The sequence below is a fragment of the Protopterus annectens genome, chromosome 15.part0 (genome assembly GCF_019279795.1).
Source record: "Protopterus annectens isolate FY-2018-M chromosome 15.part0, PAN1.0, whole genome shotgun sequence".
Taxonomy (NCBI): Eukaryota; Metazoa; Chordata; order Ceratodontiformes; family Protopteridae; genus Protopterus; species Protopterus annectens.
The window spans coordinates 360288780-360301390 of NC_056749.1; the positions used below are offsets into that span (position 1 = coordinate 360288780).

General features: G+C 38.0%; 1 protein-coding gene across 1 annotated transcript in view; it reads right to left on the bottom strand.

Annotated features, from left to right (window-relative positions):
* Nucleotides 1-496: 496 nt before the first annotated feature.
* The window catches only part of LOC122789824 (trace amine-associated receptor 4-like), a 67952-nt gene continuing 55837 nt past the window's right edge, over nt 497-12611 (bottom strand). The window contains exons 2-3 of the mRNA XM_044057263.1: nt 3349-3386; nt 497-1498 (exon numbers count right to left, since the gene is read on the bottom strand). Coding sequence (XP_043913198.1) covers nt 497-1498; nt 3349-3386 — 1040 coding nt within the window. The remainder of the gene's footprint in view (nt 1499-3348; nt 3387-12611) is intronic.

The window sequence follows — 12611 nt, forward strand, 5'->3', positions numbered from 1 at the left end:
GCGGAACTCTGGTCCACAATTGATTGGCAGTTGATTTTTACTTGCCGAGTTGCCGGCCCTGATGCACAACCTTCAACAAAGGTACGCCCATTCATGCATGTCTCCACACAGAAGACGTTCTGGCTGAGAATCGAACGGGACAACATCTTGCTGTGAGGCGACAATACTACCGCAGCATCACCACCGCAGTACAATGGAAGAGTGTCGTGATAACTGACAATACATACATATCTATACCTATGTCTATCTATATGTGTGTATATATATATATATATATATATATATATATATATATATATATATATATATATATATATATATACACATATACACACACACACACACACACACACACACAGACACACACACACACACACATATATATATATATATATATATGCACACACACACACACACACACACACACACACACACACACACACACACACACACACACACACACATATATATATAGCAAAAGATGATCACAAAACACTCAATGATTTTCTAGAAATAATTTTAAACCGGAAGAGCCAGGGTTGAATATTTTGCCACTTAGAATGATATACACTGCTTTCCTAAACCAAGGATAAAAGAAACTATAAATTATAGGATTAAAACCAGAATTAAAATATGCAATCCATGTGAAAGCTTCATATAGAACTGCTGGGATAGCATAATTTAGAAAAGAATCAAACATGACTGCAGACATACAGGGGAACCAGCATACTATAAATACACCCAATACTACACCCAATGTTTTAGCTGCTTTTCTTTCACTTTTGCTGGAGATATATGCTTTGTTTTTCTTAGAGCCTTCACTTCTGCTGCCAATCTCCCGAGCATGTCTCCTTGCTACAACAAAAATCTTACTGTAAACACAAACCATTACTGTAGCTGGAAGAATGACTGTAGCAACAGAAACTAATACAGCCCACAGTTTGTTGAACAAAAATATACACATACCAGTACAAGTGACTGATGCAGCATAATCCCTGATTCCATCTAAAGTTACTTCTGACATAACAATTCCAAAAGCAGACATGAATGACATTGTCCAGCTTACTATTATAAATATTATCACTGTGGAAAAAGTTATTTTTGCATAATAGTGTAAAGGGTCACACACCGCATAGTGACGGTCAGCTGCTATAAAACTAAGGTGAAAAATGGAACATGTGCAGAACATTAAATCAAAACTTGTATGGATTTTACATAATCTTTCTCCATAATACCAGCAGGACTCAATAGTTCTTACCATGCTGTATGGCATAATAATGAAGCCTACAAGAAAATCAACAACTGCCAAAGAGCAAATTAAAATATTTGTAGGGCGATGGAGTTGCTTGAAATGCATTACAGATATAATTACTAGTAAATTTCCACACATTGTTATTACAATAAAGCAAATGACAGTCATGTACAGAGCAATATGAACCACTGGTAACCTTAAACTTTTGATGCAGGAATTATTTATAGCCGGATAACAGTACTCAGGCTCATTGTCAGAAAACATTGTTCTACAACATTGTTCCTCAAAGAGCTTAACTGGTTGACGAAAGATATCCCTGGAACTTTTCTGTTATTTTATGGAGTCTAAAATAAAACAGAATGCAAAATTAACATTAGGTAACATCAGACTATTTGAGCATTATTGCACTGTATGTGATGTGTCTAGTTTAGCAACTAATAAAAAAGTTGAGTGCAACAATTTTCTTTTAAGCATTATCCTGAATATACCTGTGATAAAGGGAAATGCTGCCAGCCCATCTAGCTTGAATTTTGTAAATAATTATATGTCATTTGTGAATACTAATATGATTTCTATAGAAATGTAACAGAAGTGTGGAGAAATGTAAACTAAGGATTTCCATCATTTGCTAAAAGATCTGACGGCTATGTATTTTTCTCAGGGAGATGATAAATGCTGGTAGCTTCTGACAAAGGGGGTTTAGCTTGGGAGCTAAAGTCAGGTGACAAAAAGTGATGTCATGCTGAAAGTATCCCAGCAGCAATATTTGAGATATTAATTTAAGAACTCTCTGAGAGAGAGTTGGGGGGAGGGGGCATTTTGTATTTTGTCTTTGATGTAACAACATCAGCTGAAAACATCCACTCACCACCTTTTGCACTTTCTTGCTGTAAGTAAGTTTTTAGGGCATAGTAACTCTTTTAGACTCAGAGAGGAATATAGCAAAGTATAGCTTAGATGTTATCTTTATTTATTTGAGACTGTCCTGCAATGTTGTTTTAAATATTTCCTGTGATTTGAACTCTGATTTAACCGATTACTTACTGAGTATTGTCTTGTTCTTTTATTATTTATTATTAAATCTATTTAAACCTTTCAGTTGTAGCTGGTCTGTTTAGAGAAATTTAAGCTCCTAGAGTACTTGCCTAGGTATTTAGTGACACTATACAGGCCACTCTTAATAACCTGGCTTGGTCAAACTACCATTTTGATGAAGAGTGGCTGGTGGCAGTTGGAACTACCTTATAGTCTGGGCAGAAGGGGGCATAGCTAGTAAACCTGTGCCAGCCTTCCCCAGGTGTGTGCTTGTATAAAAATCAAACCTCTAAGTGTGTGTGTTTCAGCTACTTGGGCAGGGACACAAATCACTGGTTGGACAGAGGGGGTGCTAGAGGTCTTAACCTGGCCACTCAGCTGAGATCCCAACTCTATAGCTGTGCCAGTGGGGAGTATTATTGGAGATCTGGAGAAGGAGGGAGAAACCAGCCCCGACTGACTGCGATCTCTGCGCTCTTAAGGGAAATTGCACTTTACTGTGTGTGTTCTTGTCATCCTCCCAGTGTGTACTTCCCTCACTGTTGCCACTTATGAGGACTGAGGCTCCTTGATTACTGGGCCAGTGCTGGGGCATCACATATTAATTGGTTGGCAGTGGTGGGATATCCACATCATATATTAATTGACTTGGAGTGGTGTGGATAATGAATTCCTGTAGCCTGTAAACAGTGGTCACTAGGGAAGGTGTTTGTAGTCTCAATCAGCCACACAGTGAACATTCAAAGTTTCATATCACAATTGTTTTATTTATTTATTTTTTTTGTTAGCTTAGTTAGTCAGGGAGAGCAGGCAATCATGTCAGCAGAGGAGTATGGCAAGCTGACAAGGAGCCAGTTGGCTGAGATGTGCCAGGCTAAAGGACTGGTGCATGCCAAACTGACTAAAGCAGAATAGATTGTAGCCTTGAGCACAGCTGCATCACAGACCAGCAAGCAGGTGGGCAATCAGACTGGCCTTGGGAATGTACAACGCTCAGAAAATTGACAGTTCAACCTTTCCACAGAGGACTTAAAAATCCATCTGGAGTTAAAGAGATGAACTGGAGACCACACATTTGGAATTAGAAGCAGCAGAGAGACTGTGTCATCTGGAGGCTGAGAAAAATGAGAAACTGGGGTGTCTGAAAACTGAGGAGAATGAGAGGCAGAGGCAACATGAAAAGGAGATACTTACTCTTCACCAGGGATATGGAGGTAATGGAGAAGGGAGTAACAGAACCCCAGAAGTAACAAAGGTCAGTAAATTTCTTCCACAATCTACAGAGGGGGATAGTTTTGATAGTTTCATTCATATGTTTAAAAGGGTATGTAAACAGTATAATGTTGACCAAAGGCTCAGGTATGGTTTTTGACCCCCTTACTCCATGGTAAAGCTGTAACTGCTATTTCTAAATTGTCTGATACTACTTACTTAAATTATAATACTGAAAAAAAACTGTCTTTTAGTTAACATCTGAAGCTGATAGGAAAATTTTTCATAAGCATAGATGCAAGGCAGATGAAAGTGTGTGTGTGAATATATTGCTGAACTATGCACTTATTTTCAAAGGTGGGTGAGTGGATGTCAGGTCACCACTTTTGAAGGGCTGGCAGACCTTTTGGTGAGGTAACAAGCCCTTAGCACTTTGCCTGAGGACATGTGACTCTGGTTAGCAGATAGACAATGCAGTACTGCAGATAAGTTGGGGAAGAAGGGAGACCTATACCTAGCAGGCAGGGCATCACTGCACAGGAAAGGGACACCATCATGAGTCTAAGGGAACCAGTGGTGGGCAGCCCAAATGGCCCAAACAGAGTCTGCTAGTAGAAGGAGAAGCCAGTAGTTCAGGTACATGTGCAGGGCCAAGGGTTAAATATTTTAAATGCAACAGATCAGGCCATGTAGCATATAAATGACCACGGAGGCAAGGTGGGTGACAAAAGGTGGGAAAGACAGTAAGTTGGAATGACAGAATGCCAGCAGTAAGTTGTCTCGAGACAGCAAGGGTACCAAACTACCACAAGAAGTTATAGCCTATCTTAGTAAATGGGAAAGAGGCCATTTCTAAGAGTGACACAGCCTTTTCCCTAACCATTATGAAGCCTACAATGGTTAAACAGGAACACTACTTGTATGGGCAGTCTACTCTAATCAGACATTTAGGGGAGACCCCATTCCAAATATCATTGTCTAGGGTTTACCTTAACTGGGAGGGTGGAAAAGGAAGCAAGAAATTAGGTGTGTTTGAGGATATCCCTGCAGATGTCCTGATAGGGAATGATTTTGATAAAGCAGTACCTTGTGTGCATACAGTCACATGCAGTCAGGCTGGGAGACAAGCATGTGGGTCTTGTAGCCTGAGGGAGTCTTAGACAGACAGCACACTTACAGCCAGGACTGGTGAGGTGGTTAGTTTAGGGATTGAGCTATCCTGTAGCAGTGAGACTGAAGGTGAGCCACAGCAGCTTGTGGGTACTGATGTTCCCTTGCACAGAGTGACTGCAAGGGCTGAGATGAGTAGTAGTACCCAGACTGACAGTGAGGCACCACTGTCAAAGAATGCCAGACTTCCTGTCAAAGGGGAGCTGGGAAGGGTTACCAAGAGAGAGTTGAGACATGCTCAGCTCTCACACCCTACATTACAAGGCCTTAGCAAGGTAACAAGTGAGGCACCTGATTCTCAAGGGAAGGATGAATCTGTATACTGGGACAAAAGGTTACTGTATAGAAGGTGGACCCCTGAGGGAGGGCTAGAGGGTGAGAGAATAAAGCAGTTGGTAGTGCCTAGAGCCTACCACCTGTCACTTCTAGCCACAGCCCATGATATTCCCTATGTAGGACATATGAGCATAAAACATACAAAGAGACATATTATGCAGAATTTTTATTGGTCTGGGGTTTCCAGAGATGTAACAAGGTACTGCAGGACCTGTAAGCAGTGCCAAAAGGTAGACAAGGCAGGAGACAAGGTGAAACCTCCTTTGTTGCCTTTGCCTGTGATTGAGGAGCCATTTCAGAGGCTAGCTATGGATATTGTGGGGCCTCTGAGTACCCCAAGTTCCACAGGGAAATAGTATATCCTATTGGTAGTAGATTATGATGCAAGATACTCTGAGGCAGTGGCTATGTCCTCCATTGAGACAAACAAGGTAGCAGATGCTTTGTTAGAGATTTTCAGCTGGGTAGGTTTCCCAAAAATATACTGACTGACAGAGGTGCCAATTTCATGTCAGACCTGCTGGCTTGTCTGTGGAAGCACTTTGGGGTGAAGCACCTAAAGACCACCCCGTACCATCCCCAGACTAATGGTCTTGTTGAGAGGTTAAACTCTACACTCAAGACCATGCTATGGGCATTTGCAGACTAGTTTAAGAGAGACTGAGACAAATATTTTCCCCATCTGTTGTTTGCTTACAGAAAGGTGCCCCAGGAATGCAAAGGTTTTTCACCCTTTGAGTTACAGTAAGGGCGTAGGGTTAGGGGACCTCTAGATTTGATTTGAGATGAGTTGGAGTGCGAGTGTGAATCCCAAAAGGAGTCTGTTGGGGCATATATCCTAAACCTCAGGACAAGGCTCAGGGAACTCACGGGCTTGGCTCAGAAGAACCTGGCAGAAGCCCAACAGCGAAAAAGGTCTAGTATAACAGGAATGCTCAAGCCCATGAGTATGCTGTGGGGCAGAAGATTATGGTTCTCATTTCTGTCAGACACAACAAGCTGCAAGGAGCTTGAGAGGGACCCTTCAAGATGGTAAGGAAGGCCAATGATGTTAACTACATGGTAGAACTGCTAGACAGGAGGCAGGGACACAAACTGTACCATGTTAACATGATGAAACCTTACCATGACAGGGAGGCCCTTGTGCTAAGTATTAGCAAGTAGGAGGCAGCAGGAGTCTGAGGGGGATCTATGGCTACAGGGCACCAGCCAGCCAAATCCCAAATTACTATGGTTGAGCCTAGGGTTACAAGCATGTGAAAGGACAGTGCAGCACTGTACTGGGGCAGCTGGAATCTCAAGACAAGGAAAGGGGTAAGGTACTCCCAGATAAGCCCAATCCTCTCAAGCGACATTTCTCAAGGGTCACTTGAAAAACTAGCTTGAGTTTTCGGGGGGGGTTGACAAAGAGAAATACTGCTAGCCCAGCTAGCTGGAATTTTGTAAATAATTATATGCCATTTGTAAACATTAATATGATTTATATAGAAATGTAACAGAAGGAGATACTGCCAGCACAGCTAGCTGGAATTTTGTAAATAATTCTATGTCATTTGTGAATATTGATATGATTTCTACAGAAGTGTGTGTAAAGTACTTAGCTAAAATGTAACCACAGCATGCCCAGTTGGAATAGAACAGGAATATACCCACACTATTGTGGCTGTTTAGATGTACATGTTTATGGAAACTTGAACACAGGAGGTTAACTTGAAACATTCAGAGAAAATTAAGATAAAACAGATGATAGGAGTCAAAACACGGCTGAGGCAATCAACTGTCCCTTTGTAAAAATACTCTGTGCATATAAATCCTCTGGAATAAACTGCAGCGTTAAAATCAGAAATGATTTATTAAATGACAGAACGAGTTAGCTCTTTCACCTTAGATGGCTTCTTCAGACTCAGAATACAAAAATACAAAAACCCTGACAGTTTAAATAGTCAAAAGAGCGGGAAATTCAAATAATCAAATAATCAGCAGCAATAATTAGATGTAATAAAATGAAACAACACAATCACTCTCTTAAAGAAAAAACATGGTAGCAACTAACTGCATAATTAATTAGACTCTAATAATAACTGCATATACACATAAAAACTGTATTTGAAAGCTATATTTATACATAAACTTTCAGTTTCTTCATTTTCAAAAAAGGTTTAACAGAGAGCGTAGTATTAAGGCCTGGTGGAATGTCAGATCTAAACCTTAATATCCAAATGTTCTCCCTGCTTGCTGTGTGATTCCTGATGTCCCCTCCCCTAGCATTGACATGGACTTGCTCAATAATCTTAAACTTGAATGTGTGGTTAATACCACACTCCATGACATGTCTGGCTAGGGCATTGGTCTTCTGTAACATCCTAATACCGTAAAGGTGCTCACGTATCCGGTCCTTCAAGCGTCTATTGGTCTTGCCAACATAGAATGACCCACAACGTTGACAAATGGCCAAATAGACCACATTACAAGTAAAACAGTCACCATTCACTTTAAAATGGTAATTGTATCTGGTAACTAGATGTGTGAAATTGTTGGTGGAATCAATAAAATGACAAAAGTTACATGAGTCACAGGGATGGGTGCCATGATGTGAAACATTAGGAATTGGTTCAGTCTGCCCTTTATCACAGAGTATCCTTTTCAAATTCTTTTTGTTTTTATATCTAAAACATGGTGTATCACCTAAAATCTCCTTAATGTGTGGATCTACCATTAAAACATTCCAGTGAGAGTTGACAACTTCCCTGGTGAACCCTACATCATGGGTATAAAATATGGAGAATGCTGTTCTATTAAAGTTCGTATTATCAAATGTGTTCTGGGTTACAATATCCCTCTGAACAGAAAAATAAGGGGCTGCTATACTCTCCCTGGATTCAAAAAGATGTACTGTGCCTATGGCTATATCTGAATTACTATATCCCCGTTCTAGTAACCTTTCACTAAGATCACATAGGTCATGTTCATACCCTGTTAGGCTAGGATTATACCTTGACACCCTCATGGATTTACCTTTAACTATGTTGTGGAAAACATATTGCGCCCATAGCTACGCCATCTATTTGTAAAAAACATTTCCCTTGGAAATAAAAAAGATTATTGTATAAGACTAATTGTAAAAGGGAAATGAGAAGATTGACTTTAACATCAGACATGTCAGATTCTCTAAAGAGGTAACGATGTATCATATCTATGCCAGCCTGATTTGGAATAACTGTAAACAAGGATTGTATGTCCATGGTTACAAATATAACATCACTAATATCTGCCATATCTTTAAGACTTCCTGTGCCAACAGCTACGCCAATCTATTCATGGCTCAATGGGAATTTGATCACATGTACCAATTACCAGCTTTTAAAGAACATGTATTGTTCTACAGACGTTTTGTAGACGACCTTTTCTTTTTATGGAAAGGTACTATTAATTGTTTACATGCATTTATTAATGAGATCAATATGGCTACGCCATATCTTAAGTTTAGTCATGAGGTCTCTGATACTAAAATTTCTTTTTTAGACATTTTTGTTGAAAAATTGCCTAGTGGACTTATTAATACAGGACTTTTTAGGAAATCATGCCATAGAAACACATTATTGCACCGTTGCAGTATGCATCCACATATTCCATACTTTTCTTAGGTTTAGGAATATTGGAGATATGGAGCAGCCCTTTATTAACGTTCAGAGGTTTATTGTAATATAGAACATTTTTTTATATACGAACTACCCATACCAGGCAGGTCAACTCTTTTATACCCAAGCGATGTAGGGTCACTCAAATACACATTAAGGAGATTTTATTTAATGGTAGATCCGTTACTACAGATTTTAGATGATACAAAATGTTTTAGACTCAAAACAACAAGAATTTAAAGGAGCACCGTGATGTTTCACAGACTTCACCAATTGGCATTTTGCCCTGTGGTTTGTCATCCCTGTTTTTCATGTAACTTTTTTCATTTTACTGATTCATACTTCATTTACATATATCATTTACCTTTGTACAGTGACTGAAAAGTGAATGGTGACTCATTTGGTCTCGCTTCAGTGGTCTACGGCTTTTTCATGCTCTGGTCCATGTTAGACGCTATACATCAAGTTACGCTTACCTTTACGATACATGAGCACCTTTATTTGTTAGTTACCTAGCCAGACCAATGCCCTAGCCAGACATAAGTCATGGAGTGGTATTAACCACAACATTCAAGTTTAAGATTATTGAGCAAGTCATGACATCGAATAGGGAGGGGACAGCAGAATCACACAGCAAGTGAGAGAAACATTTGGATATGGCAGGACAGGCGCTTCACCAGGGCCAATACTACGCCTCTGTTAAACCTTTTTGAAAATGCTGAAAGGAAAAGTTTAGCAATAATACGCTTTTTTCAAATTTATGGTTATATGTATATGCAGTTATTATTAGAGTCTAATTAATTATGTTGTTACAACTTTTTATGTTTTTCTTTAAGAGTGTTGGTGTTTTTTTATTTTATTAATGTCATGTTATTTACATTTTTTGATTTGAATTTTCTGCTCTTTTTGACTATTTAAACGTCAGATTTTTTGTATTTTTTGATTTTCTGAGTCTATCTAAGCCTCTGTTATGAAAAGCGCTAAATTCTCGTTTCTTTCATTTATTAAAACATCGCTGATTTTAACGCTGCAGTTTATTCCAGAGTATTTATTACAAGAGTATTTTTACAAAGGGACAGTTGATTGCCAGCTGTTTTATCTGTTCTATCATCTGTTTTATCTTACTTTTGATTCATATCTTCATTTACAGGAGTCATTTATTCATTTTTTGTTCTATTTTTGTTTATAATAGTGAGAAAAATGTTTTGAAATCGTTTTGTTTCTAAGTGATGTAATAAAAGTGATGTCATTTCTCAGTTTCAATACATATGACTAGATGTAGAGAATTTTGCATTTTATTTTGGTCCAAGTGTGAATAATTTCACAACTTTTTTACATATAAATCGCCTGAGGCTAAATGTATTTTTTACATTGTATTTTTTTTACAGGGAGCTGAAGAATGCTGGGTTTAGCTGGGGGAACTAAAGTCAGGGGACAAAAAGTGATGTCATGCTGCAAGTATCCCAGAAGCAATATTTGAGAGAGAGAGAGAGAGAGAGGAGAGAGAGAGAGGTTTTGATTTGTCTTTGCCTTTGTCTCTAACTCCCATCACCTAGAACCATCCACCTGCCTTTCCTGTTGTATTTTTGCTTTATATTTGTAACTTTAGTAACTCTAGATAGAATATAATAGAATATAATATAGTATTTTCTTTTTCTTTTTTTTCTTTATCAATAGCAATATTGCAATTAATATTTTTGAATTTTTTGTGATGATGTAACTGATTAACTGATTATTGTGTTATTATTTTTTATTTATTATTTAATATTATAAAATATTTAATTTTGTCAATTGTGTCTTTATTATATTTAGATATCTTAGGGTACTTGCATATGTATTCGGTGACAGTGTACAGGCCACTCCCAATAGCCTGGCTTGGGCAAACAAACTACATTTGGACGATTAGGATTAATTAAACAGTAGGATTGCCCACCTGCTAAGGCGGGCCTTAATATATATGATGGAACCCTGGTGGCTGGTGGCAGCCAGAACTAGTCTGGGCATGCAGAAGGGGCAGCATACTAAAAAGCCTGTGCCAGCCTTTTCCCAGTGTGGTGTGTGTGTTTGTATATAAATCAAACCTTTAAGTGTGTGTGTGTGTGTGGGTGGCAGAGACACAAAGCACTGGGTGGACAGAAAGGGTGTTGGAGGGCTTAGCTTGGCTGCTCAGCTGAGATCTCAGCTCTATAGCTGTACCATGGGGAGTTTTATTGGGGACCTAGAGGAGGAGAAACCAGGCCCAAACTGACTGTGGTCTCTGTGTTCTTAAGTCTGGAAATTGCACTCACTGGTGTGTGTGTGTCATCCTCCATGTGTATGTCCCCCAATGTTGCCAGTGGTGAGGATTGAGGCTCCTTGATTACTGGGCCAGTGCTGGGGCATCACAATATATATATATATATATATATATATATATATATATATATATATATATATAAAACTATTAATTTTAATCTAATCAGAAGACTTTTACTGCTTGAGAAATGTTTCTACAAATGTATTGAAAATCCTTGAAGAGTTGAAGAAAAGGTAACCAGTGCAAACAAAACATAACAACTATTATATATATACTTTAAGAAGTTAGAAGAACTCAAGATAGCACAGATTTTACAAAACTTCTTATTCTGAAGACAATATTAAGTGCAGTCAGAAATTCCAAGGAAAGGCAGCTTAGAAGAATTATGAAGATACATTTTAAATGGAAGTATTGGTAACATATAAAACAACATTTCAGAATAGATTGCACAGTGCAAAATCTAAGATAATTAAAATGTAAAACAGACAAATACAAGCAAATTAACTTATAGATGTGAATATGCAGAACCAAATCAACAAGTTACAGAATTGACAAAACAGTTATTATAGTAAATGCAAGGAGCAAGTCACCATTTTTTTCATGGGTTCCTCCTACACACACACAGACACAAACATATAAATACACCATGATTTTCAACTGTCTTCCCTAAATTACGATCCTGAAATAAAGAGTGTTTTATAGAATAATGTAAAAAACTGCTGGGCAATTAAAATTTTAAATAAGAAGATTATTATTATTATCAAATATTATAATTGCTCCATTAAGCATTTCTGACTTCACAGTGATGTTTGCTGATGCACTTGTAGATCTACATGTTTTCTTATTTTTTTTTTCAATGCATTCTGCTTCCTTTGCCACTGCTCTGTTATTTTACATCCTAGTTTACCATGTAGCAGCTCAAATTAAGAAAGCAAACTAAAATATAATAATTTGTCCAAAGAGCTAAGTGCTGTACAAATAATTGTTTTTCATAAGAATAGAAACAAATCGAAAAAAAAAATGTTTTTACCTTTCTTAATGTTTTATTCTCATTCCCTGCATGAGTCTTAGTCAAATTTTTGACAATTGTCAAGAATTGTTAATGGCTGCTTTTTATTACATTTACATGCTTATTACATTTGTAACACAGTTCATATTTCTACAAGGAGAATAGCTGACCAAAGTGTGAAAGTAGCAGCTGTCTTCACTTCTTTGTTACAAAAACAGGCCGATTAGTTGAAATCCAGCATCAAGTAGCAGTTAAACACAGTTCAAAATGTCAAAGGTCACTACTAAGTTTTAAAATAATGAAAAAAAATTGACCAGACTTAGGTTGGTATTCATAGACTTGGGCTTTGCAAATGACTTACAATTATCTGCAAACAGATAATAAAATATGGTTACTGAAAGGCATTTGTGATGAATATGGAAAAGTGAAGTATTTTAATGAAACAAGTCCAGTTATCGCAAAAGGACTGGGAACATCTGGACTGTAACTCCTGCAATATTATTTATGCCAGTATTTGCTCCACCTGTAATAGCTTTTACATGGGTAAAATGGTCAGAAAGTTATCTAATAGAATCAAGGAACATTTAGCATCCATCTGACACTCAGACAACAAAAGTGCCATAGCCAAACACAATAGTGTTTGCATTGGTTTCATAGGATAAA